Source organism: Phyllobates terribilis, unplaced genomic scaffold (assembly GCF_046119375.1).
Source record: "Phyllobates terribilis strain yellow unplaced genomic scaffold, ASM4611937v1 Scaffold_6__1_contigs__length_29720123, whole genome shotgun sequence".
Classification (NCBI taxonomy): Eukaryota; Metazoa; Chordata; class Amphibia; order Anura; family Dendrobatidae; genus Phyllobates; species Phyllobates terribilis.
The window spans coordinates 27,106,632-27,129,255 of record NW_027362766.1 but is presented as its reverse complement, the minus strand read 5'-3'; the positions used below and the strand labels follow the sequence as shown (position 1 = coordinate 27,129,255).

Below are 22,624 nucleotides of genomic sequence, written 5' to 3'. Positions count from 1 at the left end.
CCCCAATGTCTATTGTGATGTGTGCACAAGCCCTAATGTCTACTGTGATGTCCACACCAGCTCCGATGCCTCCTGTGATATTCGCACCAGCCCCATTGCCTCCTTTGATGTCCATACCAATCCCAATGCCTCCTGTGATGTACATGACGCGCCCCCTGGGCCTGTGCTGTGCAGGGGGATGCCCGGAGCCGGATCGCTGGGGGTTGTAGTTCTCCATGGCGGTGACCCGGTCCATGCCCAGGGCGGTCAAACCAGTGGCAGTCTATTGGTATTGTAATTGTCCGACTACGCCACCCGTGGATTGCGGTCAGTGGGGACCGCCGCTGCGCTGCAGACCGCTGAGGCTGATGTAGTTTTCGCAGCCGAGTATGGGATAACTCCCCACGGGAGAAGTAATGCCTCAGGGCAGCTAATGTGGATGATGGGAGTGATGGTGTGAGCGTCCCAGTAGTAATGGTGCTGGTGCGGCGATGAAACACAGAGACATGTGGTGCAGTTCAGGGTCTTTACTGATGGTATAAAGCAGACCCTCCTGGGAGTACTGGTTAGCAGTAGGGGCCTGGTCAGTCTGTGAGCAAGCAGGATCTCCCCTGGCCAGGTGGAGTTGTAGGCCTCCCCGACTATCTGCACTCTTTCCTGGCTACCTTGCTCTATGCGGGTAGAAGTAGCCCACGTCCCTGAGTATACCGTGTGGTGCTCACCCATATGGCCGGTGACTTGGGGCCTTCTGTTAGCCTCCGCTTCACGATGGCAGTGCTGGTCCCTTGCTTGTGACCGTGCCTTCGGGTTTCTAAGGCCAGAGGACATGGAATCCCCTGCCGGTTGGATTCTGCTGCTGGACCTGGATGTCCTCACAGCCTCGGACTCCGTGTCCGGGTTAGTGTCTTCAGCCAAGGCGAGCTTTCTAGCTTCCAGCCTCTGGCACTCGCTCTTGCTCCTACAGAGCTCCTGTTGTAACTCTCCCTGTGTCTGGAACTTCACTGTCTAATCCCGCCCCAGACCCAGTTTATAAGGGCAGATTCCTCCCCTCCCAGGTCTGGGTGGGCCGTATTGCATGCTTAGGGCTCCTGACCAGAGAAACCTCCCACTTGCTCTCAGACATAATATCTCTATTACTGTGGTAACCAGACCCCTGGTGTGCCACATTCCCCCCTAGTAAATTTTAGTACTCCGGGACTAAACACATTTTTTAAAGAAACATAAATACAGGGTATAACAATAATACAATAACATATTTACAAGAAGCTTTAGTTCTTTAAAGGTCACGGCGTGTCCGCAACTGGGTGTCCATATCACCCAAGGTGAAGTTTTAAGCGAAGTAGGGGACCTGTCCAAAGCAAACCCCTTGCGTTGGCCTTGGGCATGGCTGCAAGGCTGAAGCTAGCTACTTTGGGCCGCAAGGAGGCCACACCAGACAGGTTTTCTCTTCCGCGGCCGTCTTCACAAGAGGCACCAAGGTGCAACTATCTACAAAATTGTTCCGGTTATCCAGTGTCCATAACCTGTTAGTCCAAATAAATCTGCAGGGTAACTGAGAAACATAATTAATAACAGGCAACAACAAAAACCGGAAACATTTTCAAGAAACAGGTAAATTTACAGTGCATTACTTTAGATTTTCCAGCGAGTGGGCATTTGACCTCTAGTGACTCTAGTGGACCTACGGAGCTCACTAACTGGTCCTGCACTACAGGGTGTAGGAGGTGTTATGGGTAAGCTGGGCAGCTGTCTGCGCACTCTTTGGCTCACTAGGGGCACGGCAGGCTCACTACTAGCAGAGGGTTGATTCTCCTGGGCTGCTGGTGTGGATTCTTCTGCCTCCTTGACCGGCTGCTCTTCCAGCTCTACCTGGTCTTCTGTAGGCACTTGAGGGGCTGGCTGGAGAAAGGTGAGGACGGGCACCACGATAGCGGTTTTTACTTGTGTCCAGGACCGGGGAAAATCTCCGAGTACGGTGCTGATCATTTCTTCCTTTTCCTCTACGGGTTGAGGGTCTTCCAGATCTTCATCCGTGCTTTGCAACTTCTCGGGGCACTTTTTCAGGTGGTCTCTGGAGACAGTAGCTGTGGTCTCTCCTCCATCCTTGCTGATGACGTACACCCTTGGATTATTGTGGCTTGAGGGCAGTACGGTGTATGGGTCCTTTTCCCACTGGTCATCCAACTTATGGAGCCGCCTTTTTCTTTTCAAGACCTGCTCTCCAGGTACCAGGGGAACAGGGGGAGCATGTTGGTTATAAGTCCTCTCCTGCCTTTCTCTTGATTGGCAGAGACTTCGCTCGACGCTCTCCTGTACTTTCCGGTACTGCTGCTGCCGTTCTGTATCCCAGTCTGTCTCTGGCGAGGTGTCCTCGGGTATAAGGACTCCCATATCCAGGTCAACAGGCAGCTTACCAGGTCTTGCTCGCATTAGGTAAGCCGGGGTACAGTTGGTGGAACCTACCGGGATGTGGTTATACAGGTCCACCAGATCGGGCAGTTTCTCAGGCCACAGACTGCGTTCTTCCAGGGGCAATGTTTTTAGCAGATCTATCACCACCTGGTTCATCTTCTCGCAGAATCCATTGGTTTGGGGGTGATAGGGCGTTGTTCTTATCTTCTTGCAGCCATACAGGTTGCAGAACTCCTGGAAGACCTCCGCTTCGAAGGCTGGTCCTTGGTCCGTCAGCACTTGGTCCGGGTACCCGTGTGGGCGGCAGAAGTGCAGCTGGAAGGCTCTATCTGCTGTATGTGCTGTTAAGTCTTTGACGGGGACCACCACTAGGAACCGGGAGTAGTGATCCACGATGGTTAGGGTGTAGACATACCCGCTTCTGCTTGGAGCCAGTTTAACATGGTCCAGAGCGACCATTTCCAGCTGCTGCCTGGTGATGATGGGCTGCAAGGGAGTCCTCTGGCTGGCACGGTCCCTTCTTCTTAGATTGCACGGGCCACAGTCTCTACACCACCTCTCAATGGCTCCTCTCATGCCTATCCAGTAGAACCGTTCACGCAGCAGGAACTCCAGCTTCTTCCATCCGAAGTGCCCTGCCCCATTGTGGTAGGCCTCCAGCACCATAGCCGCGTCCCGTCTCGGTACCACAACCTGCCAGATCAGCTCATGTGTCCGGGAATTGACCATTCTGTGGCACAACTTCTCCTTGTAGAGAAACAGTCTGCTCTTTTCCGTCCACAGTTGCTTGGTCTCTTCCGGAGCGTCTGGGTCCAGGCGGGCGTCAGCCTGGGTCAGCATCTCCTTCACCAGACGGACTGAAGGGTCACTGTCTTGTGTCTCCGCCCAGTTGTAGTGGGGTATGGGGTTGAACGTAGCGGTTTGCTGGCCCCTCACATGGTGGGAATACTGGGTAATCCCATGACGGTGAAATGCAGGGAGTTCGATCTCTTCCAATTCTTCTGGATCCTCCCCTTCGTCCGGTAGGTTTGGCATCCTGGACAGGGCGTCCGCGTTGGTATTGGAGCGTCCTGCCCGGTATTTGATGGTGAACTCAAAATTGAACAGGCGGGCCATCCATCTCTGCTCTAGGGCACCCAGTCTTGCAGTGTCCAGGTGTGTCAACGGGTTGTTGTCCGTGTACACGGTGAACCTGGAAGAGGCAAGGTAATGCTTGAAACGTTCGGTCACTGCCCACACCACTGCCAGGAACTCTAGCTTGAACGAGCTGTAATTCTCAGGGTTTCTTTCTGTGGGTCGCAGTTTTCGGCTGGCGTAAGCAATTACCCGTTCTCTCCCCTGCTGGATCTGGGACAGTACGGCTCCTAGCCCGATGTTGCTTGCGTCCGTGTAGAGGATAAAGGGCTGGCTGTAATCAGGGTATGCCAGGATTTCATCCCCCGTGAGGGCCATCTTCAGCTGGCGGAAGGACTCCTCTTCCAGCTTTTCCCATTTGAAGGGTGGCTTCTGTTTTTTGGCCTTCCTGGACTGGCCTATCAGGAGGTCCTGCATAGGAGCTGCCTTCTTGGTAAAACCGGGAATGAATCTTCGGTAGTAGCCTACCAACCCGAGGAACTGCCGCACTTCCTTTATGCTGGATGGTCTTGGCCAGTCCTTAATCACGGTGATCTTGTCAGGGTCGGGGGCTACTCCGTCAGCACTCACCACGTGTCCCAGGTACTGTACCTTTGGCTTCAGTAGATGACACTTCGAGGGATTTACCTTTAGGCCATAGTTTGCCAGGGCTTCAAACACTTCTGCTAGGTGTTCCAGATGGTCCTCATAGGTCTTGGAATAGACGATGACGTCGTCCATTTATAGTAGGACCGTCTCGAAGTTCCGGTGTCCCAGACAGCATTCCATCAACCATTGGAAGGTTCCTGGTGCGTTGCAGAGCCCGAACGGCATACAGTTAAATTCGCTGAGTCCCATCGGGGTGGTGAATGCTGTTTTCTCCCGGTCCGCCTCTGCTACAGGAACCTGCCAGTACCTGCTAGTGAGATCCAAAGTAGAGAAGAAGTTAGCAGATTTTAATGCAGCTAAGGACTCTTCTATCCTTGGTAACGGGTACGCATCTTTGTGTGTGATACGGTTGACCTTCCTGCAGTCTACACACATTCTCATGGTGTTGTCTTTCTTTTTCACTAAGACTAGTGGAGCTGCCCAGGGGCTACAGCTGTCCCTAATTACCCCAGCCTCCTTCATGTCTTTTAGCATCCCCTTAGCGTGTTGATAGTGTGCAGGGGGTACGGGTCGGTATCTCTCCTTTATGGGAGGATGGTCTCCTGTGGGGATGTGATGTTCTACCCCCTTTACTCACCCGAAGTCTAGCGGGTGTTTACTAAACACTCTCTCGTACTCCTGAACCACCCGATAGACTCCCTGTTTTTGGTGTGAGGGAGTGGAGTCAGTACCCAAATGCAGTTGCTGACACCAGCCCTCCATTGGTTTCTTAGAGCCGTTACCTTCCTCTGGTTGAGATGGAGGCAAGGGTTCCACGGCCTGTACAGAGTTCTGGTTGATGGCAAACAATTTGGCTAGCGTGGCATACCGGGGCAGGTATACTTCTCTCTCCCCGATATTTATGATGCGGACGGGCACCCTCCCATGACGTACATCGACCACCCCCCGTGCTGTCAAAATGGTGGGCCTACTGTCTGTGTAGATGGGTTCTACCATTGCTTGGTAGTCTCTACCTCTTAGACCAATAGCTGCCCGGCACCAAATCATCATCTCACTTTTTGGGGGCATGGCAATAGGGAATGGGTCACACATTCTCACGCTACCTATCTCACCACCAGATAGTTCCACTTGTTGCCGCTTCATCAGTGCCCGGATCTCTTTTTGGAGCACACGCTGCTGGCTGGAACTGGCGTTCTTGGCAACCTGTTGCAAAATAAGAATCACCTCTGCAAGACAGTTTTCAATTACATTAGTACCTAGGGTTATTTTTGGGTGACTCTCGCGACGGTCAATGTCCACAATGATCAGTCCTTGTGCCGGCAGTTCAACCTTACCGACCTTGATGGTCACCTCCTTAAATCCTATCTGTGGCACGGGCTGACCATTGCTGGCGATAATGCTCAGGTCGTCATCTGGGTAGCGGGTTATGTCCGAGTCATTCCAGTACCGCTTGAAGAGCACGTACGGGAAGATGGTGACCTGTGACCCGGTGTCTAGTAGGGCACTCATAGGAATGCCATCCAGTACCACAGGCAAGACCGGACGTCCCCCTACGTATTTGTCACGCCAGTTCGATGGGCCTGATGATCTTATGCCTGGGGGTTGGCCCTCTACCCCAGGTTGTGCCTGTTTAAATGACAGTACCTTGCCATATGTCCGGGTTGATTGCAGCGGCGGCAGATGGGTCGTCCGTCCTCGTTGTATCTGTCGCTGGGTCTTCCTCTGGCCGGTGGGGTCCTCCTCAGATGGCGCCACGGGACATCCTCCGGTCCGGATGCCAGCTGGATCTTTCCTGGAGAAGAGACCTGTAAAGACTGCACAGTTCTGGTTAGCGCGGCAACGCTCTTAGTCAGCTCTTGGACCTGATGGGGCAGGTCTGTTGCCGGGTCATTGTTCAAAGCCTGCGCATCAGCTCCCACAGGCCCTGCAGACAAGGGCGAAGTCTCCTGGTGATAAGTGATAGCAGGGTGCCTGTGGGTCGCAGCGCCACCTGGTGCCGGTTCTCGGAGCACCCGGATGGCTCTGTCCTTGAACTGTGCAAAGTCCAGGTCAGGGTCCTGTAAGGCCATAGCCCGCAACTGGGTTCGGAGGGCATTGCACAGTAGACCCTCAATAAATTGTTCAGTCAACAGCTTGTCTTCATTTCCCACACTGTCAGGGTCTGCCTGCTTAATAGCTCTCAGGGCCTCTTGTAGGTTTAGGGCATAGTCTCTTATACCTTCATGTGCCTGTTGTTTGCACCCGTAAAATCTGAGCTTTATTTCGGCTGAGGTGCGGGTATCAAATGTGTCTTTCAGCCGGGCTAGTATTTCTCTGACAGTCCTCTTCTTCCCCGGTGACCAGGACTTTACCTCCCTTTGGGCTGCCCCGATTAACTGGGCCACCAGAATGCTCACTTTTTGCTCTTCTGTGAGGGGGTATACTTGGAAGAGGCTATCAAGTCTTTCCCTAAAGTCACTCAGTGTATGTGACTCCCCTGAGTACTGGGGTAGCCAGGTTGCCCCCGGGATATAGGGCATGGTGAATGGCATGACCGCAGCAGCGGTTGCGCTGGCGGCCGGTGTGGCGGTGGAGCTCCCCTCTGTGTCCGACACCCTCCTTCCCCCCTAGTGGACCGTGGCCTACCTTGCGATGCTCTTCTTCCGTAGGCTGCGGCTCCGCAGTCGATCGTCGGGGTTGAGGACCTGGCGTCGCGCTCCGATGACGTCAGCGTCGCTCTTCCTTCCTTCCGGGACCTTACGCAGCGTCGAAGCGTGGGGCGGAGCGTGGGGCGGAGCTTCGGATCTCGCGCGCTTTCGGCGCCCACGCCCCTCTTCTTCCCGCGCGGCGTCCCGAAGATGGCGTCCGAAGGCGGGAAGCAGCTGCGGATGGCGGGAAGAAGGCAGAAGACGGCGGGAAACGGTCCAAGATGGCGTCCGATGGCGGGAAACGGCTGCGGATGGCGGGAAACGACTCCGGACGGCGGGAAACTTCACCACAGGGAAGTATAAAAGTCTCTATTTCAGGCACGCAATTCCCGGTGGTTGCGGGCACGAAATCCTGCCGACTACGCCAAAATTGACGCGCCCCCTGGGCCTGTGCTGTGCAGGGGGATACCTGGAGCCGGATCGCTGGGGGTTGTAGTTCTCCCTGGCGGTGACCCGGTCCGTGCCCAGGGCGGTCAAACCAGTGGCAGTCTATTGTTATTGTAATTGTCCGACTACGCCACCCGTGGATTGCGGTCAGTGGGGACCGCCGCTGCGCTGCAGACCGCTGAGGCTGATGTAGTTTGCGCAGCCGAGTATGGGATAACTCCCCACGGGAGAAGTAATGCCTCAGGGCAGCTAATGTGGATGATGGGAGTGATGGTGTGAGCGTCCCAGTAGTAATGGTGCTGGTGCGGCGATGAAACACAGAGACGTGTGGTGCAGTTCAGGGTCTTTACTGATGGTATAAAGCAGACCCTCCCGGGAGTACTGGTTAGCAGTAGGGTCGTGGTCAGTCTGTGAGCAAGCAGGATCTCCCCTGGCCAGGTGGAGTTGTAGGCCTCCCCGACTATCTGCACTCTTTCCTGGCTACCTTGCTCTATGCGGGTAGAAGTAGCCCACGTCCCTGAGTATACCGTGTGGTGCTCACCCGTATGGCCGGTGACTTGGGGCCTTCCGTTAGCCTCCGCTTCACGATGGCGGTGCTGGTCCCTTGCTTGTGACCGTGCCTTCGGGTTTCTAAGGCCAGAGGACATGGAATCCCCTGCCGGTTGGATTCTGCTGCTGGACCTGGATGTCCCCACAGCCTCGGACTCCGTGTCCGGTCTTAGTGTCTTCAGCCAAAGCGAGCTTTCTAGCTTCCAGCCTCTGGCACTCGCTCCTGCTCCTACAGAGCTCCTGTTGTAACTCTCCCTGTCTCTGGAACTTCACTGTCTAATCCCGCCCCAGACCCAGTTTATAAGGGCAGATTCCTCCCCTCCCAGGTCTGGGTGGGCCGTGTTGCATGCTTAGGGCTCCTGACCAGAGAAACCTTCCACTTGCTCTCAGACATAATATCTCTATTACTGTGGTACCAGACCCCTGGGGTGCCACATACACACCAGCCTAAAATGCCTCCTGTGATTTTGGCACCAGCCCCTCTGTCTCCTGCGATGTCTGTATCCACCCTACTGTCTACTGCAATGTTCACACCATCTCTTATGTTTCTGTGATGCATGCACCAGCCCCAATGCCTCCTGTGATTTACTCACCAGCCCCAGTGCCTCCTGTGATGTCCGCTACGGCCCCACAGTCTCCTGCAATGTCCGCACCAGCCCCACTAACTTCTGTGATGTCCACACCAGCCGCAATGTTTCCTGTGATGCATGCACCAGCCCCACTGTCTCTTGTAATGTTTGCACCAGCCCCAATGCCTCATGTTATGTTCGCTTCAGCCCCACTGTTTCCTGCGATGCCTACACCAGCTTCGTCTCATGCGATGTCTGCACCAGCCCCACTGTCTCCTGTGATGTCCGCACCAGCCCCACTATCTCCTGCAATGTCTGCACCAGCCCCAATGCCTCTTGCAATGCCATGCCTGCCCTAGTGCCTCTTGTGATATCTGCACCTGCCCCAATGCCTCCTGTGATGTTTGCACCATCCCAAATGCCTCATGTGATGTCTGCACTAGCCCTAATGCCTCCTATGATGTTCGCTCCAGCCCCACTGTCTCCTGCCATGTTGGCACCAGCTCCACTGTCTCCTGAAATGTCTGCATCAACCCCAATACCTCCAGTGATATCCACACCAGACCCAATGCCTCCTGTGATTTTCGCTCAAGCCACATTATCTCATGCAATGTCCGCACCAACCCCACTGTCTCCTGCAATGTCCACACAAGCCCCACTGTCTTCTGTGATGTCCACACCAGCCCCAATGCCTCCTGTGGTGTCCGCACCAGACCCAATGTTTCCTGTGATGCATGCACCAGCCCCATTGTCTTCTGTGATGTCCACACCAGTCCCAATGCCTCCTGTGGTGACTGCACTAGCCCCAATGTTTCCTGTGATACATGTGTGGCACCCTGCTGTTCACAGATACCACAGGACCCAGGGTGCATGGACGGACTTCTCCACAAGAGGCCCTCGCTACATACAAACACCTCCACCCTTCCACCTCATACCAGCAGAGGGAGCCCGTTAGGGGCATAGATATATGGAGAGTGGAGCCAGGCAGTTCAGTTCAGACAGAGACAGAGAGTCTGAGAGCGTGCTGACGCTGAGAGCAGCGAAGATGCAGCGCGTCTGCTGTTGAGTTCTGAGGGCCCCGAGTGTGGCCAAAGGCAAAGAGGAGAGGGGAGAGGAGTTGAGGGGGCAGAGGAGCATCATAGGCTCACCCCGAATATACAAACCGGACACCTGGTCAGCGCATACCCAGTAGGGATCACCGGCATTCCAGGAGGACTATAAGTCCCTGGCATACCTGAAGCTAGACACATTACAGGACCAGGAACCACGAAGGCCCCAGCATTAACAGGGATAGTGGTTGCCAGCAGAAGGTCCTACTACCGAGCGACAGGTGAAGGAACAGCACGACACATAAGCTAGGCCCAGTTGTAGGCTGGCCAGGAGCATACAGAGAGGCAGACACGGACCAGGAGGCCTTATACCCGCTCACTGGGGAGACGTCCTGAAGTGCACCCATCCTACTGAGTACCCTGGACCGTACCTGACATCCACACCAGTAAAGGTATTGCAGCGAATCCCCTGTCTCTGTCAGTTACTCCTGCTGCGCCATCCCGCCTGCACTACAAGTCCCAGCAGCACCACCATCAAATTCCACACTGCCCCGGGGGCCCGCTCCACCTGTGGGGAGCAGAAACATCCCAGCTGCCATCCCATCACCCCCCGGAGGTCTGCAGCAGCGCTGGTAATCCTTACCAGGTACCACAGGTGGCGTCACAAACTATTTATTTTATTTTTATCTCTATCCAAGTTACATTCCCCTTTTTGGTTGACCACCCTGGGCCGCGGACCAGGCCAGCCACTGTGACATAACCCCCCAAGCATCCATAGGCCCGGCTGCCGAATACCCCATTGCCCTGGGGGCGCGTCACATGCACTAACCCCATTGTCTTCTGTGATGTCCACACCAGTCCCAATGCCTCCTGTGGTGACTGCATTAGCCCCAATGTTTCCTGTGATACATACACCAGTCCCAATGTCTCCTGTGATGTCTGCACTGGCCCCTTGGCCCCCAATTGCTCCTGTGATGCCCGCACCAGCCCCAGGTTAAATTGTCATGTAGTCACTTTGTGATAAATAAGTGAGCTTTGGGTTGCTGTTTGGGCACTCAATCTATAAAAGGTTTGCAATCACTGTACTAAGTGTTTATGGACCCTCACCAGATGAGTAGGAGATAATAACCATGTACAAGGGATATTGCAGTATTAAATCTTGGTCAATAAACAGAATACATGTAAGTACAGACTGCCATACACATCTAATGTTCTTCTAACAAGCTTAGTTTGTTAGGCAATGATGGGGATATTAACTTTCCTTCATATCTTTTAGAAAAATGTTCTAAACTTTGACTACATTACGGAATTCATCTTTAAATTAGTACTGATACACTAAGCTTCATATACATAATTCCCCAATACAATAATCTTAGAAACAGAATTATCATTGCTTCACTTGATATACCGTATATCTACAAGAATAGATTATTTTACTCGGCATGAAGTGGAATAACCTTTTATTCAATACAACTTGGTAAAATGTCAAAGATGAACCTACCCTCCTCCAGACACAATGTTGACAAAACTGTTTTCTACTGTCCGAGGCACAAACCTCACACATGTAAGTGATTCAAACTCATCCATGGCGTTCTGAAACAGCTTGCGATGATTATCATCTGGAGTTACAAGAATATTTTTTATAATTAATCTATTGTTGGACAATAGGCATGATCACCTTAGCTATAAAATAATCGAGAAAAACTCACTATAAGCTGCTGCTAAATTGTAGGGTACAATGACCGTCCCATCTGCAGATTTGGGCCACTTGCAAGTTGTACAGATCATAGCATTGCGTCCAGTTTTCACCAAAATGTCCCCTTCTTGTAAGGGCAAGGTATTAGCTAAATGTAAAAGATAGTGACATTTTAAATGCTGAATCTATCTATCTATCTATCTATCTATCTATCTATCTATATGTATATATATATTGTAAAAGAGAAACATTCACAGCATATCATTGTCTTCTTTATTCAGTTATCAGATGTTGCACTAATGGACACCATGGAGAGATGAAGTAACAGTCTATAATATAATTACCTTGTAATGTCTTCACTAGAGATGAGCGTTGTTCTACTCGAACTGTTCGCCAATCTCAAATTCGAGCTGTTTTGGGCGGTGTTCGAGCCGTTCGGCGAACACGAACAATTTGAGAAAAATTCGGCTGTTCGAGGTTATGTTCGATAACTGTTCGTGCACCAAAATCATAACTGGATTTTTTCTCAGTAATGATGAAAATTAATGTTAATACGCAGTTTGAGTGTACAGCGGGGTGGGGGGAGGGGCAGGGGATGGATCTCTGCAGGAAAAATGAAGATCTCCATTTTTTTTCTCTTTCCCGCATTTACAGTGGGGAGGTGCAATCTGTCAGCCTATCAGCAGCGCACACACGGAGCGAAGTGCTTTTTTTCACACAAGCAAGGGCATGTGTCATTGGCAGTGTATGTCACATGTCCTTGCCCTATAAGACCAAGCCATTTTCCCCGTCGCCACCATTTTCTCACTGCTGCAGCTGCGTGTTAGACGGCACCGCTGTTGCTGTGTGCGCTATACCTTGTTAATTTCAAGCCAATTTTCGCACAAATATACAGATAGCTTGGGAGTAGGGAATAGTTGTGATTGCAGTCCTTTTAAGGACTAGGTTACAGCATTTCCTACGACTTTTATCAGGCAGGTCTGTGCTCTTAAATAGATAGATTGTGGGAGTAAAGACTAATTGTAATTGCAGTCCTTTTCAGGACTAGGTTACATCAGTTCCTATCAGTTTTTGCCAGGCAGGTCTGTGCCAGTGCTGTGCAAGTTTTTTTCACAGCATTTGGCTGAATCTAGCAAAGCTAATCCTTTTTGGCCTATTGCAGAGTGTGTTAGTCAGTGGAGTAGTCTATCTGTGTTGCAAGATATACCACCTGTGTATAGAATACCAATTTTTTTACTGCACCTAGTGAAGTAAAATCTTTTGGGCATAGCATCATTCTATTAGTCCATCTATACTGACCTCCATCAGGTTGCAAACTGAATCTAAGTTTTTTCTGCATCTAGCTCTGAAAAAATATTTGGCCTTCTAGCAGTGTGTGGGACTTGTTCTATTAGTCCACCTATACTGACCTCCATCAGGTTGCAAACTGAATATATTTTTTTCTGCATCTACCTCTGAAAAAATATTGGGCTTCTAGCTGTGTGTGGGACTTGTTGTATTAGTCCATCTATACTGACCTCCATCAGGTTGCAAACTGAATATATTTTTTTCTGCATCTACCTCTGAAAAAATATTGGGCTTCTAGCTGTGTGTGGGTCTTGTTCTATTAATCCATCTATACAGACCTCCATCAGGTTGCAAACTGAATATAATTTTTTTCTGCATCTAGCTCTGAAAAAATATTTGGCCTTCTAGTAGTGTGTGGGACTTTCTCTGTTAGTCCATCTATACTGACCTCCATCAGGTTGCAAACTGAATATATTTTTTTCTGCATCTACCTCTGAAAAAATATTGGGCTTCTAGCTGTGTGTGGGTCTTGTTCTATTAATCCATATATACTGACCTCCATCAGGTTGCAAACTGAATATAATTTTTTTCTGCATCTAGCTCTGAAAAAATATTTGGCCTTCTAGTAGTGTGTCGGACTTTCTCTATTAGTCCATCTATACTGACCTCCATCAGGTTGCAAATTAAAAATAATTTTTATCTGCATCTACAGTACCTCTGAAAAAATATTTGGGCTTCTAGCTGTGTGTGGGACTTGTTGTATTAGTCGATCTATACTGTCCTCCATCAGGTTGCAAACTGAATATATTTTTTTCTGCATCTACCTCTGAAAAAATATTGGGCTTCTAGCTGTGTGTGGGTCTTGTTCTATTAATCCATCTATACAGACCTCCATCAGGTTGCAAATTGAATATAATTTTTTTCTGCATCTACCTCTGAAAAAATATTGGGCTTCTAGCTGTGTGTGGGACTTGTTGTATTAGTCCATCTATACTGACCTCCATCAGGTTGCAAACTGAATATATTTTTTTCTGCATCTACCTCTGAAAAAATATTGGGCTTCTAGCTGTGTGTGGGACTTGTTCTATTAATCCATCTATACAGACCTCCATCAGGTTGCAAACTGAATATATTTTTTTCTGCATCTACCTCTGAAAAAATATTGGGCTTCTAGCTGTGTGTGGGACTTGTTGTATTAGTCCATCTATACTGACCTCCATCAGGTTGCAAACTGAATATATTTTTTTCTGCATCTACCTCTGAAAAAATATTGGGCTTCTAGCTGTGTGTGGGACTTGTTGTATTAGTCCATCTATACTGACCTCCATCAGGTTGCAAATTGAATATAATTTTTTTCTGCATCTAACCCAGCCAATAGTTTTGGCCTAATACCACAGTTTGGCCACTCAGCTCTGCTCGGTTACCATCCATTGTTTTTTTGTGCAAACAACTCCAGAGTTGTGAATTAGTTAACCACCAAAATGAGTGGAAAAAGGCCTGCTGCTGGCGGAAAGCGGAATAGGCGTGTTGGGAAGGGGAAAAAAGGTTGTGTCCGTGGGGTAGGTGTTAAAGCAACAGTAACATCTGCAGAAGAAAGACCATCTTCCAGCCAAACTAAAATGTCTACTTCTTTTAGCGGACAATGTGATAAGATCCCTTTCTTATGGCCACGCCAATCGCTACAAATTCCAGATGAGGCACAAAAACAGCAGGTGCTTCAACGGATATCAAGTGCTCCTTTAAGTGGGCTCTCCTCCACATCAACTTCAACATCACAAATACTCCAGTCCTCAAAGGTGTCACCCAAATCGCACTTGCTTCCTCACAGCTCCCAAATCTCCAGCTGCCCGTCTGAGTATGAGGTAGAACAGATGGTTGAGTCTGCAGAGCTGTTTACTCATACTATAGCCTGGGAATCAGAGGTCGACTCCAGCGCTTCTGTGAATCCAGACGAGGAAATGATCTGCACTGATGCCCAGAATCTTTATGAGTCGGATCCAGGACCAGACGCAGAAGGTTCTGACCATAATGTAGACCCTCATTCCCAAACTGTAACTCCTGTTGGTGGAGACAATGAGGAAGACGATGATAAGATTCAAATACCTGATTGGAGCGACAACTTTAGTTTTTTGTCAGGGCAGGAACAGGTTGGCTCTGAGGACGACGGGTGTGATAACACACAGGGTGATGATGATGAGGTTGGAGATCCCACTTACTGTCAACCCACAGTCAGCCAAGAGATGAGGTCAGCAGAGGAGGTGGAGGAAGATGCTAGTGACGACGAGGTCAGGTTGCGCCTTCCTGGACAGAGACGTAGTACTGGAAGCACGTCAACAATTGCATCCTCAAACACAACTCTGCCTCTCACCACAAGTCGTGGTGGCTCTTCAGGTCGCATGGGTGCTAAGCCTTGCATAGCCTGGGCATTTTTTCAGATCGATAAAGATGACCCAACTCGTGTTATCTGTAACATTTGTCAGCAAAAGCTAAGTAGAGGCCAAAAAATACATAGTTTGAGTACTTCATGCATGAACCGGCACATGGACATGAAGCATAAGTTGCAGTGGGAAGCTCAGTGTGCTACAATGTGGCCTAGCCGGCCGGGCCAACCACCGTCTGCCATATCTTGTGCATCCGCGGCCTCTTCATCCTCTGTGACTGGGGGGACAGCAGTCACACCTGTTTTGGGGCGCAGACCTGCCACCTCTTTACCCGCAACAGCCAGCGTGATTGGCAGGTCATCATTTTCTTTGGAGGTGGTAACACCAGCTGGTGTTGAGCGCTGTCCGACATCGATAGCACCACCTTTGGATCAAGGCAACCTAACATGTCCGCCTGCATCTTCCTCACAGACCGGCAGTTTGCCGGGGACACCCTTATCAACCCCGTCTAAGCACAATAGCCAGCCCTCGGTCCCTCAGATGTGGACAAGTAAAAGACCATTTCCTCCTAGCCATGAGAAAGCTAAGAGGTTGAATTTCACCATCTGCAAGCTCTTGGCTACAGAAATGCTGCCTTTCCGCCTGGTAGACACAGAGGATTTTCGAAACCTTATGTCCCTCGCAGTGCCCCAGTACCAGATGCCCAGTCGGCACTACTTCTCAAAGAAAGGTGTGCCTGCGCTCCACCAGCATGTCGCACACAACATCACCGCTTCTTTGAGAAACTCTGTGTGTGACAGGGTGCATTTCACCACAGACACTTGGACGAGTAGGCATGGACAGGGGCGTTACATGTCGCTGACTGGGCACTGGGTAACTATGGTGACAGCAGGACAAGGGGCTGCTGTCCAAGTCTTGCCGTCCCCACGAGTTGTGCGTCAATCCTCTTTATGTCAAAGTTCCTCCACTGCTTCTGCCTCCTCAACCTCCTCTCGGTCTTCCACCTGCACCGTCAAGTGTTCAGCACTCAAACCGTAACAGAACCACAGTATCTGCTGGTAACATCAATTTTGCGGAATCATTTCACCACTTTTTTAGCCCATCCTTTGCAAGGCCACAGGAGACAAGAAGTCTGACACATAGTCAACGCCTAGAGACGATGGTGCAGGAGTATCTCCAAGTAAACATTGAAGCCACGACTGTGTCACTGGACCCTTGCTCTTTTTGGGCTTCCAATCTGGATAAATGGCCGGAGCTAGCCACTTACGCCTTGGAGATCTTGTCATGCCCCGCAGACAGCGTTCTGTCTGAACGTGTGTTCAGCGCTGCTGGTGGTGTGCTGACAGATAAGCGCACGCGGCTCTCCACTGATAATGTAGACAGACTCACGTTCATAAAGATGAACAAATCATGGATCCGAAACGACTTTTCTACCCCTGTGTCATCCTGGGGAGAGTAAAAGCTTGATGATTGGTTAAAATCACCCTACCAACCGTTTTAAGCTTTCAAATTACTAATCATGTTTATCTGTATCTTGACTGGAAAATAATTTGGGCTTTGTAGCAGTGTGCAGCACTGATCCTATTAGGCCATCTATAATAAGCTCCACCAGATTTAAAATTAAAAATAATTTTTAGCTGCATCTAGCCCGGAAAATAATTTTGGGGCTCCGAGATGCGCAAGACACATAAGTGCCTTCTTGCTGCACTACCTGCAGCATGACCCTCATATTGTCAGAATTCGAATTAATCATGACTACTGGGTTGCCACACTCTTAGATCCCCCAAACTTTTCGATCAACCTTTTCATTTTAATAAAGACCAAAAAATGGTCATTTTTGAAATTATAAGCATTAGCAGGTTGTTAGAAACTGAAATCAAACAGTTTTCAACTCAAAACTTTATTCTAGGTGATGTTACATTTTCACATAGGACCCCTTGTTCGAAAGGAGCTTCTGAACTCTCTCGTCCATTGAATTTGTCAGGTTTTGGATGGTTTCTGCTTCAATTGTTTTGCATGAGGACAGAATACCCTCCCAGAGCTGTTGCTTAGATGTGAACTGCCTCCCGCCATCATAGACACTCCTTTTAATGATGCTCCAAAGGTTCTGAATGGGGTAGAGGTCAGGGGAGCATGGGAGTCACACCATAAGTTTGTCCCCTTTTATGCCCATATCAGCCAGAGATGCAGATGTTTTATGTGCAGCATGAGATGGTGCATTATCATGCAGAAAAATGATCTTCCTGTGAAATACACGGTTCTTCTTCTTGAACCATGGCAGGAAGTGCTGTTTGAGAAAATCCACATACATTATGGAGTTCATCTTTAGCGTCTTCAGGGATCCTAAAGGGGCCGACAATCTCTCTCCCCATGATTCCAGCCCAAAACATTACTCCACCTCCTCCTTGTTGTCGCTGTAGCCGTGTTTGCGTGGGGTGTCCATCAACCAACCATCCTCCACTCCATCCATCTGGACCATCGAGCGCTGCACGGCACTCATCCGTGAACAAAACAGTTTTGAAATCAGTCTTCATGTAATGTTTGGCCCACTGGAGCCGTTTCTGCTTGTGTGAAGTGGATAGAGGAGGTCGACAGGATGGCGTATGTACAGCTGCAAACCTCTGAAGGACCCTGCATCTTGTTGTTCGGGGGACGTTGGAGGCACAAGCAGCTTCAAAAACTTGTCTGCTGCTATGACAAGGCTTTTTTGCCGCTGCTCTTTCAACCTGACGTAATTGCCTGTAGGAAAGAGTCCTCAATTTGCCCTTATCAGCACGCACACGTGTGTACTGTGAATCAGCTACATACTTCTTGATTGCCAAGACACTTCATCCTGATCATCGCACAATGTTGATTGTAGTCATGCCTTGACCTAAACACTCCACAATTTGTTGCTTCTCAGCAGCTGACACATCCTTTTTCTTTCCCATTTTGGCAGAAAATGTAGGCTGCTTAATAATGTGAGAGAGCCTTCTTAAGTAGTCTTGCCTTTCATTGGACACACCTGCCAAACTAATTAGCACAGGTGTCTGCAATTGCTTACAGTGATATAAAGAGCCCTGACACACATCACCATCAATGAGTTTAACTGACAAACAAACAAATTCTTCCCTTATCACTCCTAAACACTTTTTGCATAATAATTTGGAACGCAGTGTACATGTGCTTTTCCACAAAACACCAGTGGTTCACGTAGTGAATCTTACAGTTCTAACTTGCCAACCGTGGTCTGTATGGAATTGTTCAATAAAGGGCCCAAAATTAAGATAACATAGATGGGAGAGGTCTCTATGAATAGGAATTCCTAAGTATTTGATACCCTGTGAGGGCCAGGCAAAGGGATAGTTGGACTGGATGGAATCCGATATGGATTTGGGGAGGGAGACATCGAGGGCCTCAGACTTCGCTGCATTGATTTTAAAATTTTACCATGTAACAAAGTGATCTATTTCAGCCATAACAGCAGGGATGGATATATGTGATTGAGTGATAATACTAGGACATCATCAGCAAATAGAGAGCACTTGTACTCGGTGCCTCCCACCTCAATCCACCTAATATTGGGGTTATGGCGAATTGATGAGAGCAGGTGCTCCGTCACTAGGATGTATAAGAGAGGGGACAGAGGACATCCCTGCCTTGTCCCATTGGTGATTGTGAAAGGTGATGAAAATGTTCTGACGCACCCCCTGGGCCTTGGGACACCCGGAGCCGGACCCTTTTTGGTTAATGCTGGTGGTTGTAGTCTTCGTGGCGGCGACCCGGTTCCGTGGCTCAGGGCGGTCAAACCAGTGGCGGAACTATTTATGTGGTTTTGATGTTTAAATGTCCGACTACGCCACCCGTGGATTGCGGTCAGAGTGAACCGCCGCTACAGGGCAGACCGCTGAGGCTGGTGTTGTGGGTTCAGCAGAGCGTAGCATAACTCCCCACGGGAGGAGTATAGCCTCAGGGCAGTGTATGCGGAGGATGGGGGTGATGGTGCAGGGCAGCAGCAGTAACGACACGGAGTCAGTGATGGAGTCCAGGGCCTTTACTCACAGTTCTTATTATCCAGACCACGTCTGCAGGTAACGGCTGCCCACGTCGTACTGTGCTCACCAGGTGAGGGGCTCAGACAACTCCCAGATAACTTTGGAGCACTTCACAGGACCCCCTTTGTGTGTCCTTTGTCTGGCCTTTCTTACCAACACTTCTGTCCGGCTGCCTCAGGCCTCCTCTTGGTAAACTTGGCGCCAGTTTCCCTGACCCTATGTGGTGCCTTCCTAGCGGGTGTAGCGAGGGGCTGCGCCACATAAAATGTCAGAGCCTCCGGTTTCTAGCTGAGGGTCGTTTCCTGCCTCCACTAGTTCGGGGACCGGTCTCCCCCTTTGGCCTGACCCCTCCACGCAGGTGGATTCGGGCATGCGGTGGCGACTCGCCCGTCCGCACCCCTGGGATCCCTTCATTCCTCGTTCCTGGAGCCTTCTCCGCTCCTCTTCCTTCCTTCTCCCTCTTCCAGGCCTGGGCCTCTGTTACTAGGCCCGCCTCCGGAGCAGAGATCATGCAGAGCCCCTGCTCCCTGCCACTTCTGCTCAGACTTCTCTGCACTGAACTAAGATGGTGCCCACCTTTTATACTCCCTTCTCAATGCACCCAGGAACTGCTTCCTCCCTGCTCCTGCACTACAGGGTTCCCCTTCCTCAGTGTTCCCTCCCCCCACTCCAGCCAGGGACAGGGACTGTCGTGCCCATCTCAGGGGCATATTGGTCGCCCTGCCCCACGGCAATGTGGTGTAATGCATGCAGGTGTCGGGTCCTGATCCACACTCCATCCTTACCTGAGAGTGAGATATCACACCTCTGGGTGAGGTGCAATACGTCTGTAGCAACCGAGCCCTCAGGGTGCTACAGTTCCATTTATCTTCAGCCTAGGTGACGTATTGCGATACAGGGCCGTGATTTTGGCTATAAAAGGGTCCCCTAGACCCCTACCCCAAGCTTTTTAAGAGAATCATATATGGCGTGCCAGGAGACTCTATGGAATGCTTTCTCAGCATCCAACGAGAGTATCTAATTACAAATTTTTAACTGCATGTAGCCCAGGAAATACTTTGTGCCTAGTAGCAGTGTCTGCTAGTCAGCGGATTATCCCGGCTGTTAAGCAAGCTACACCACCTGTAGTTTAGACACTTAATTTTTTCAAAGGAAATGCTTCGGGACCATGGGATACTTAGTGAAGAGCATCAGGAGGCACCCCAAGGCATAGGGGCTGGGACTGGCAGTAGGATGCCTTGCGGTGGACAGCCGAGCTCGATCCTTATAAAAGCTTTTTAACTGCAGCAGCTTTAGTGGACGCTACTGGAGCTGGAATTACCGCGGCTGCTGGCATGAGACTTGCCCTCCAATAGATCCTTGTAAATGGATTTAAAGTGTATTCATTCAAATTAGAGAGACAATTTAAATTAAAAAGCTTAGAGCTGCCTCCACCACAGGGGGGCTCGCTCGACCCACCAGCGGACAGGCACCAGTATTGGGAGAGGGGGGCTGGCCGTCAGGGTTCACCGCGGCTCTGGCACAAACCCGGCGACACGGAGGTGGCACGGGCAGGAGCGGACTGGCCGTGTCGGCTTCTCACTTTTTGGATTTTAGAAGGGCATGACATGCCTATATCTGTGTCTCCCCCTCCTTTTACTCCTCCACCTCTTTTATTTTCGCATGACTATATGTACTTGTCACTTTTCCATGTGTTAGTTATGTCTTCTGAGCAGTTTGTCAGCTTTTGGACACCTTTGAAGGTGTTTTCTATGTGTTTCTATGTGTTTTTGTTTGCCTGCCATTGGTTTTAACGGTGTTCGAAGGTGTTCGACGAACAGTTCGACGAACAGTTCGGCGAACACACGGGTGTTCGACGAACCGAACCGAACTCGAACACTACGGGGGTGGCTCAACACTAGGCTTCACGTCCTGTTCCGTCCAGATGTGTCCAGATCCAAGAATTTCAAGAGGCGGAAGTTCGCCGACCACCATATTGGGACACCCAAGTGATGGGTGTCTCAATATGGAAACCGCTGGTGGTACCAACCTCTAGCGCGGTACTACCAGCGGAACACCGTCGTGAACACGCCGTACACGCTGCACACGCAAGATCAGCCGAATGATTCACTGACCGCCGCCATCCTTGTAAAGGAGGAGCGCATTTGCAGTTTTAATGTGACGCCGTTATCTGCCTGCACAAAGATGGCGGCGATCTGATTTACTGCTCCTGCTGCGAATTCCGCCCAGGCGCAGTGAATCTCTCAGCTGATCCCAGCCGTGTTCTCAAATGAAACAACACATGAGGGAAGAAGACAGCACAGGGGTGGAGAGAGAGAGCAGACAAGAGGGAGAGCACATGGGGTACACAGGGCAAAGAAGAGATCACATGAGAGGAGAAGACAGCAGATGGGGGACAGAGAAAGCGCACAGGGGGGAGAGAGACAGAGCACAGGGAGGAGACAGCTCAAACGGGACAGCACATGAGAGGAGAACACAGCACAGGTAGTAGAGAGACAGCAGACGAGGGTGATAGCACATGGGGTACACAGGTCAAAGAAGAGATCACATGAGAGGAGAAGACAGCAGATGGGGGAGAGAGAAAGCACACAGGGGGGAGAGAGACAGAGCACAGGAGGGAGACAGCTCAAACGGGACAGCACATGAGAGGAGAACACAGCACAGGTAGTAGAGAGACAGCAGACGAGGGTGATAGCACATGGGGTAGACAGGTCAAAGAAGAGATCACATGAGAGGAGAAGACAGCACATGGGGGAAAGAGAGAGTGGATAGGTGGGTGAGCACATGGCGGGGAGAGATTCTCAACGCTGCAAAGTCTGCCCCCATTGTGACATCACCGCCCTCCCGATGTGATAGCATCAGGCCTCCATCTAATTAAACATAATCTTCAAAGTAACTTGTGAAGAATGATGAAAACTTTATATGGAAATGATCATTTCATATAATATGAGTTTCCGATCTACGAAATTATGTGTTTGAGTTTTATAAATGACTCCTTAAAAATGTTTCTGCAATTGTGTTCTCAATTAAATTCAGTGATGTCCTCTTTAGCGTTAATTCAAGAGAAACCACAACATAGCATTTACGCCTATAACTCTATAGAAACAAAAGTCACCACCCTTAAATAGTCTATTACTTCAGTTTATTGACCTGTATCTAAGCCCCCAACTCCAGCTGCAAATGCTACAAAATACCTTATATAATTCTAGCATATGGCTCGGTATGGTCTGTCTTTTTTCTTTTCTCGCACCTCCTCAATTTTTGCAGCTGCCATCCTCCTGGCTTCTTTGAAAATGAATGATGAATACTACCTGCGCAGGCGCTCTATGCACTGTCATAATAAGAGCAGGGTAAAGTCCCACACTGCACAAGAGCCGTCACCGACTTCACCCCCAGGTTAATAGGTTCTGGCGCATTTCAGGACTTTGCTCTGCCCTTAGTAGGACAAAGCATAAAGTGCCTGCACAGGTCTGCCCTACAACTCAAAGAAGGGAAGAGGTTGTAATTACTTATGACACCATTCATACAGGCTCATAGAAAAACTGTGTCTTTATTATTTCCTCATCATTATTGCATTGTTAGTAGCTTGTCTATTACATCATCTATTTAGTATATTGAGCCTTTAGTCTTCTATTATCTTAGTGTGACCAGTCAAAAAGTGTCAACTCAGCTCTGTTGACGTAATCCTAATTACAGTTGTGTCACCTACTTTTATAAATGCTCTCTGTGTAAGATATACAGTTTTAGGATGTCTTAGCTTAGTTTCTTAGCATATAGACATATTTCTATATGTTTTTTTCATATAAGTCTCATTCTTGCATTAACAAAGCAGATAGTTTTTGCTACATATGCGGAGAAGTCACTTTTTCGTC

General features: G+C 49.7%; 1 protein-coding gene across 2 annotated transcripts in view; it reads right to left on the bottom strand.

Annotated features, from left to right (window-relative positions):
* The window catches only part of LOC141152646 (embryonic protein UVS.2-like), a 95,418-nt gene extending 73,336 nt beyond the window's left edge, over positions 1–22,082 (bottom strand). The window contains exons 1-3 of one of the 2 annotated variants that reach the window (XM_073637203.1): positions 21,947–22,082; positions 11,064–11,198; positions 10,856–10,973 (exon numbers count right to left, since the gene is read on the bottom strand). In XM_073637203.1, the coding sequence (XP_073493304.1) occupies positions 10,856–10,973; positions 11,064–11,142 (197 nt within the window). In that variant the 5' untranslated portion in view covers positions 11,143–11,198; positions 21,947–22,082. The remainder of the gene's footprint in view (positions 1–10,855; positions 10,974–11,063; positions 11,199–21,946) is intronic. The other variant, XM_073637204.1, reaches the window with a different exon arrangement.
* Positions 22,083–22,624: the final 542 nt, after the last annotated feature.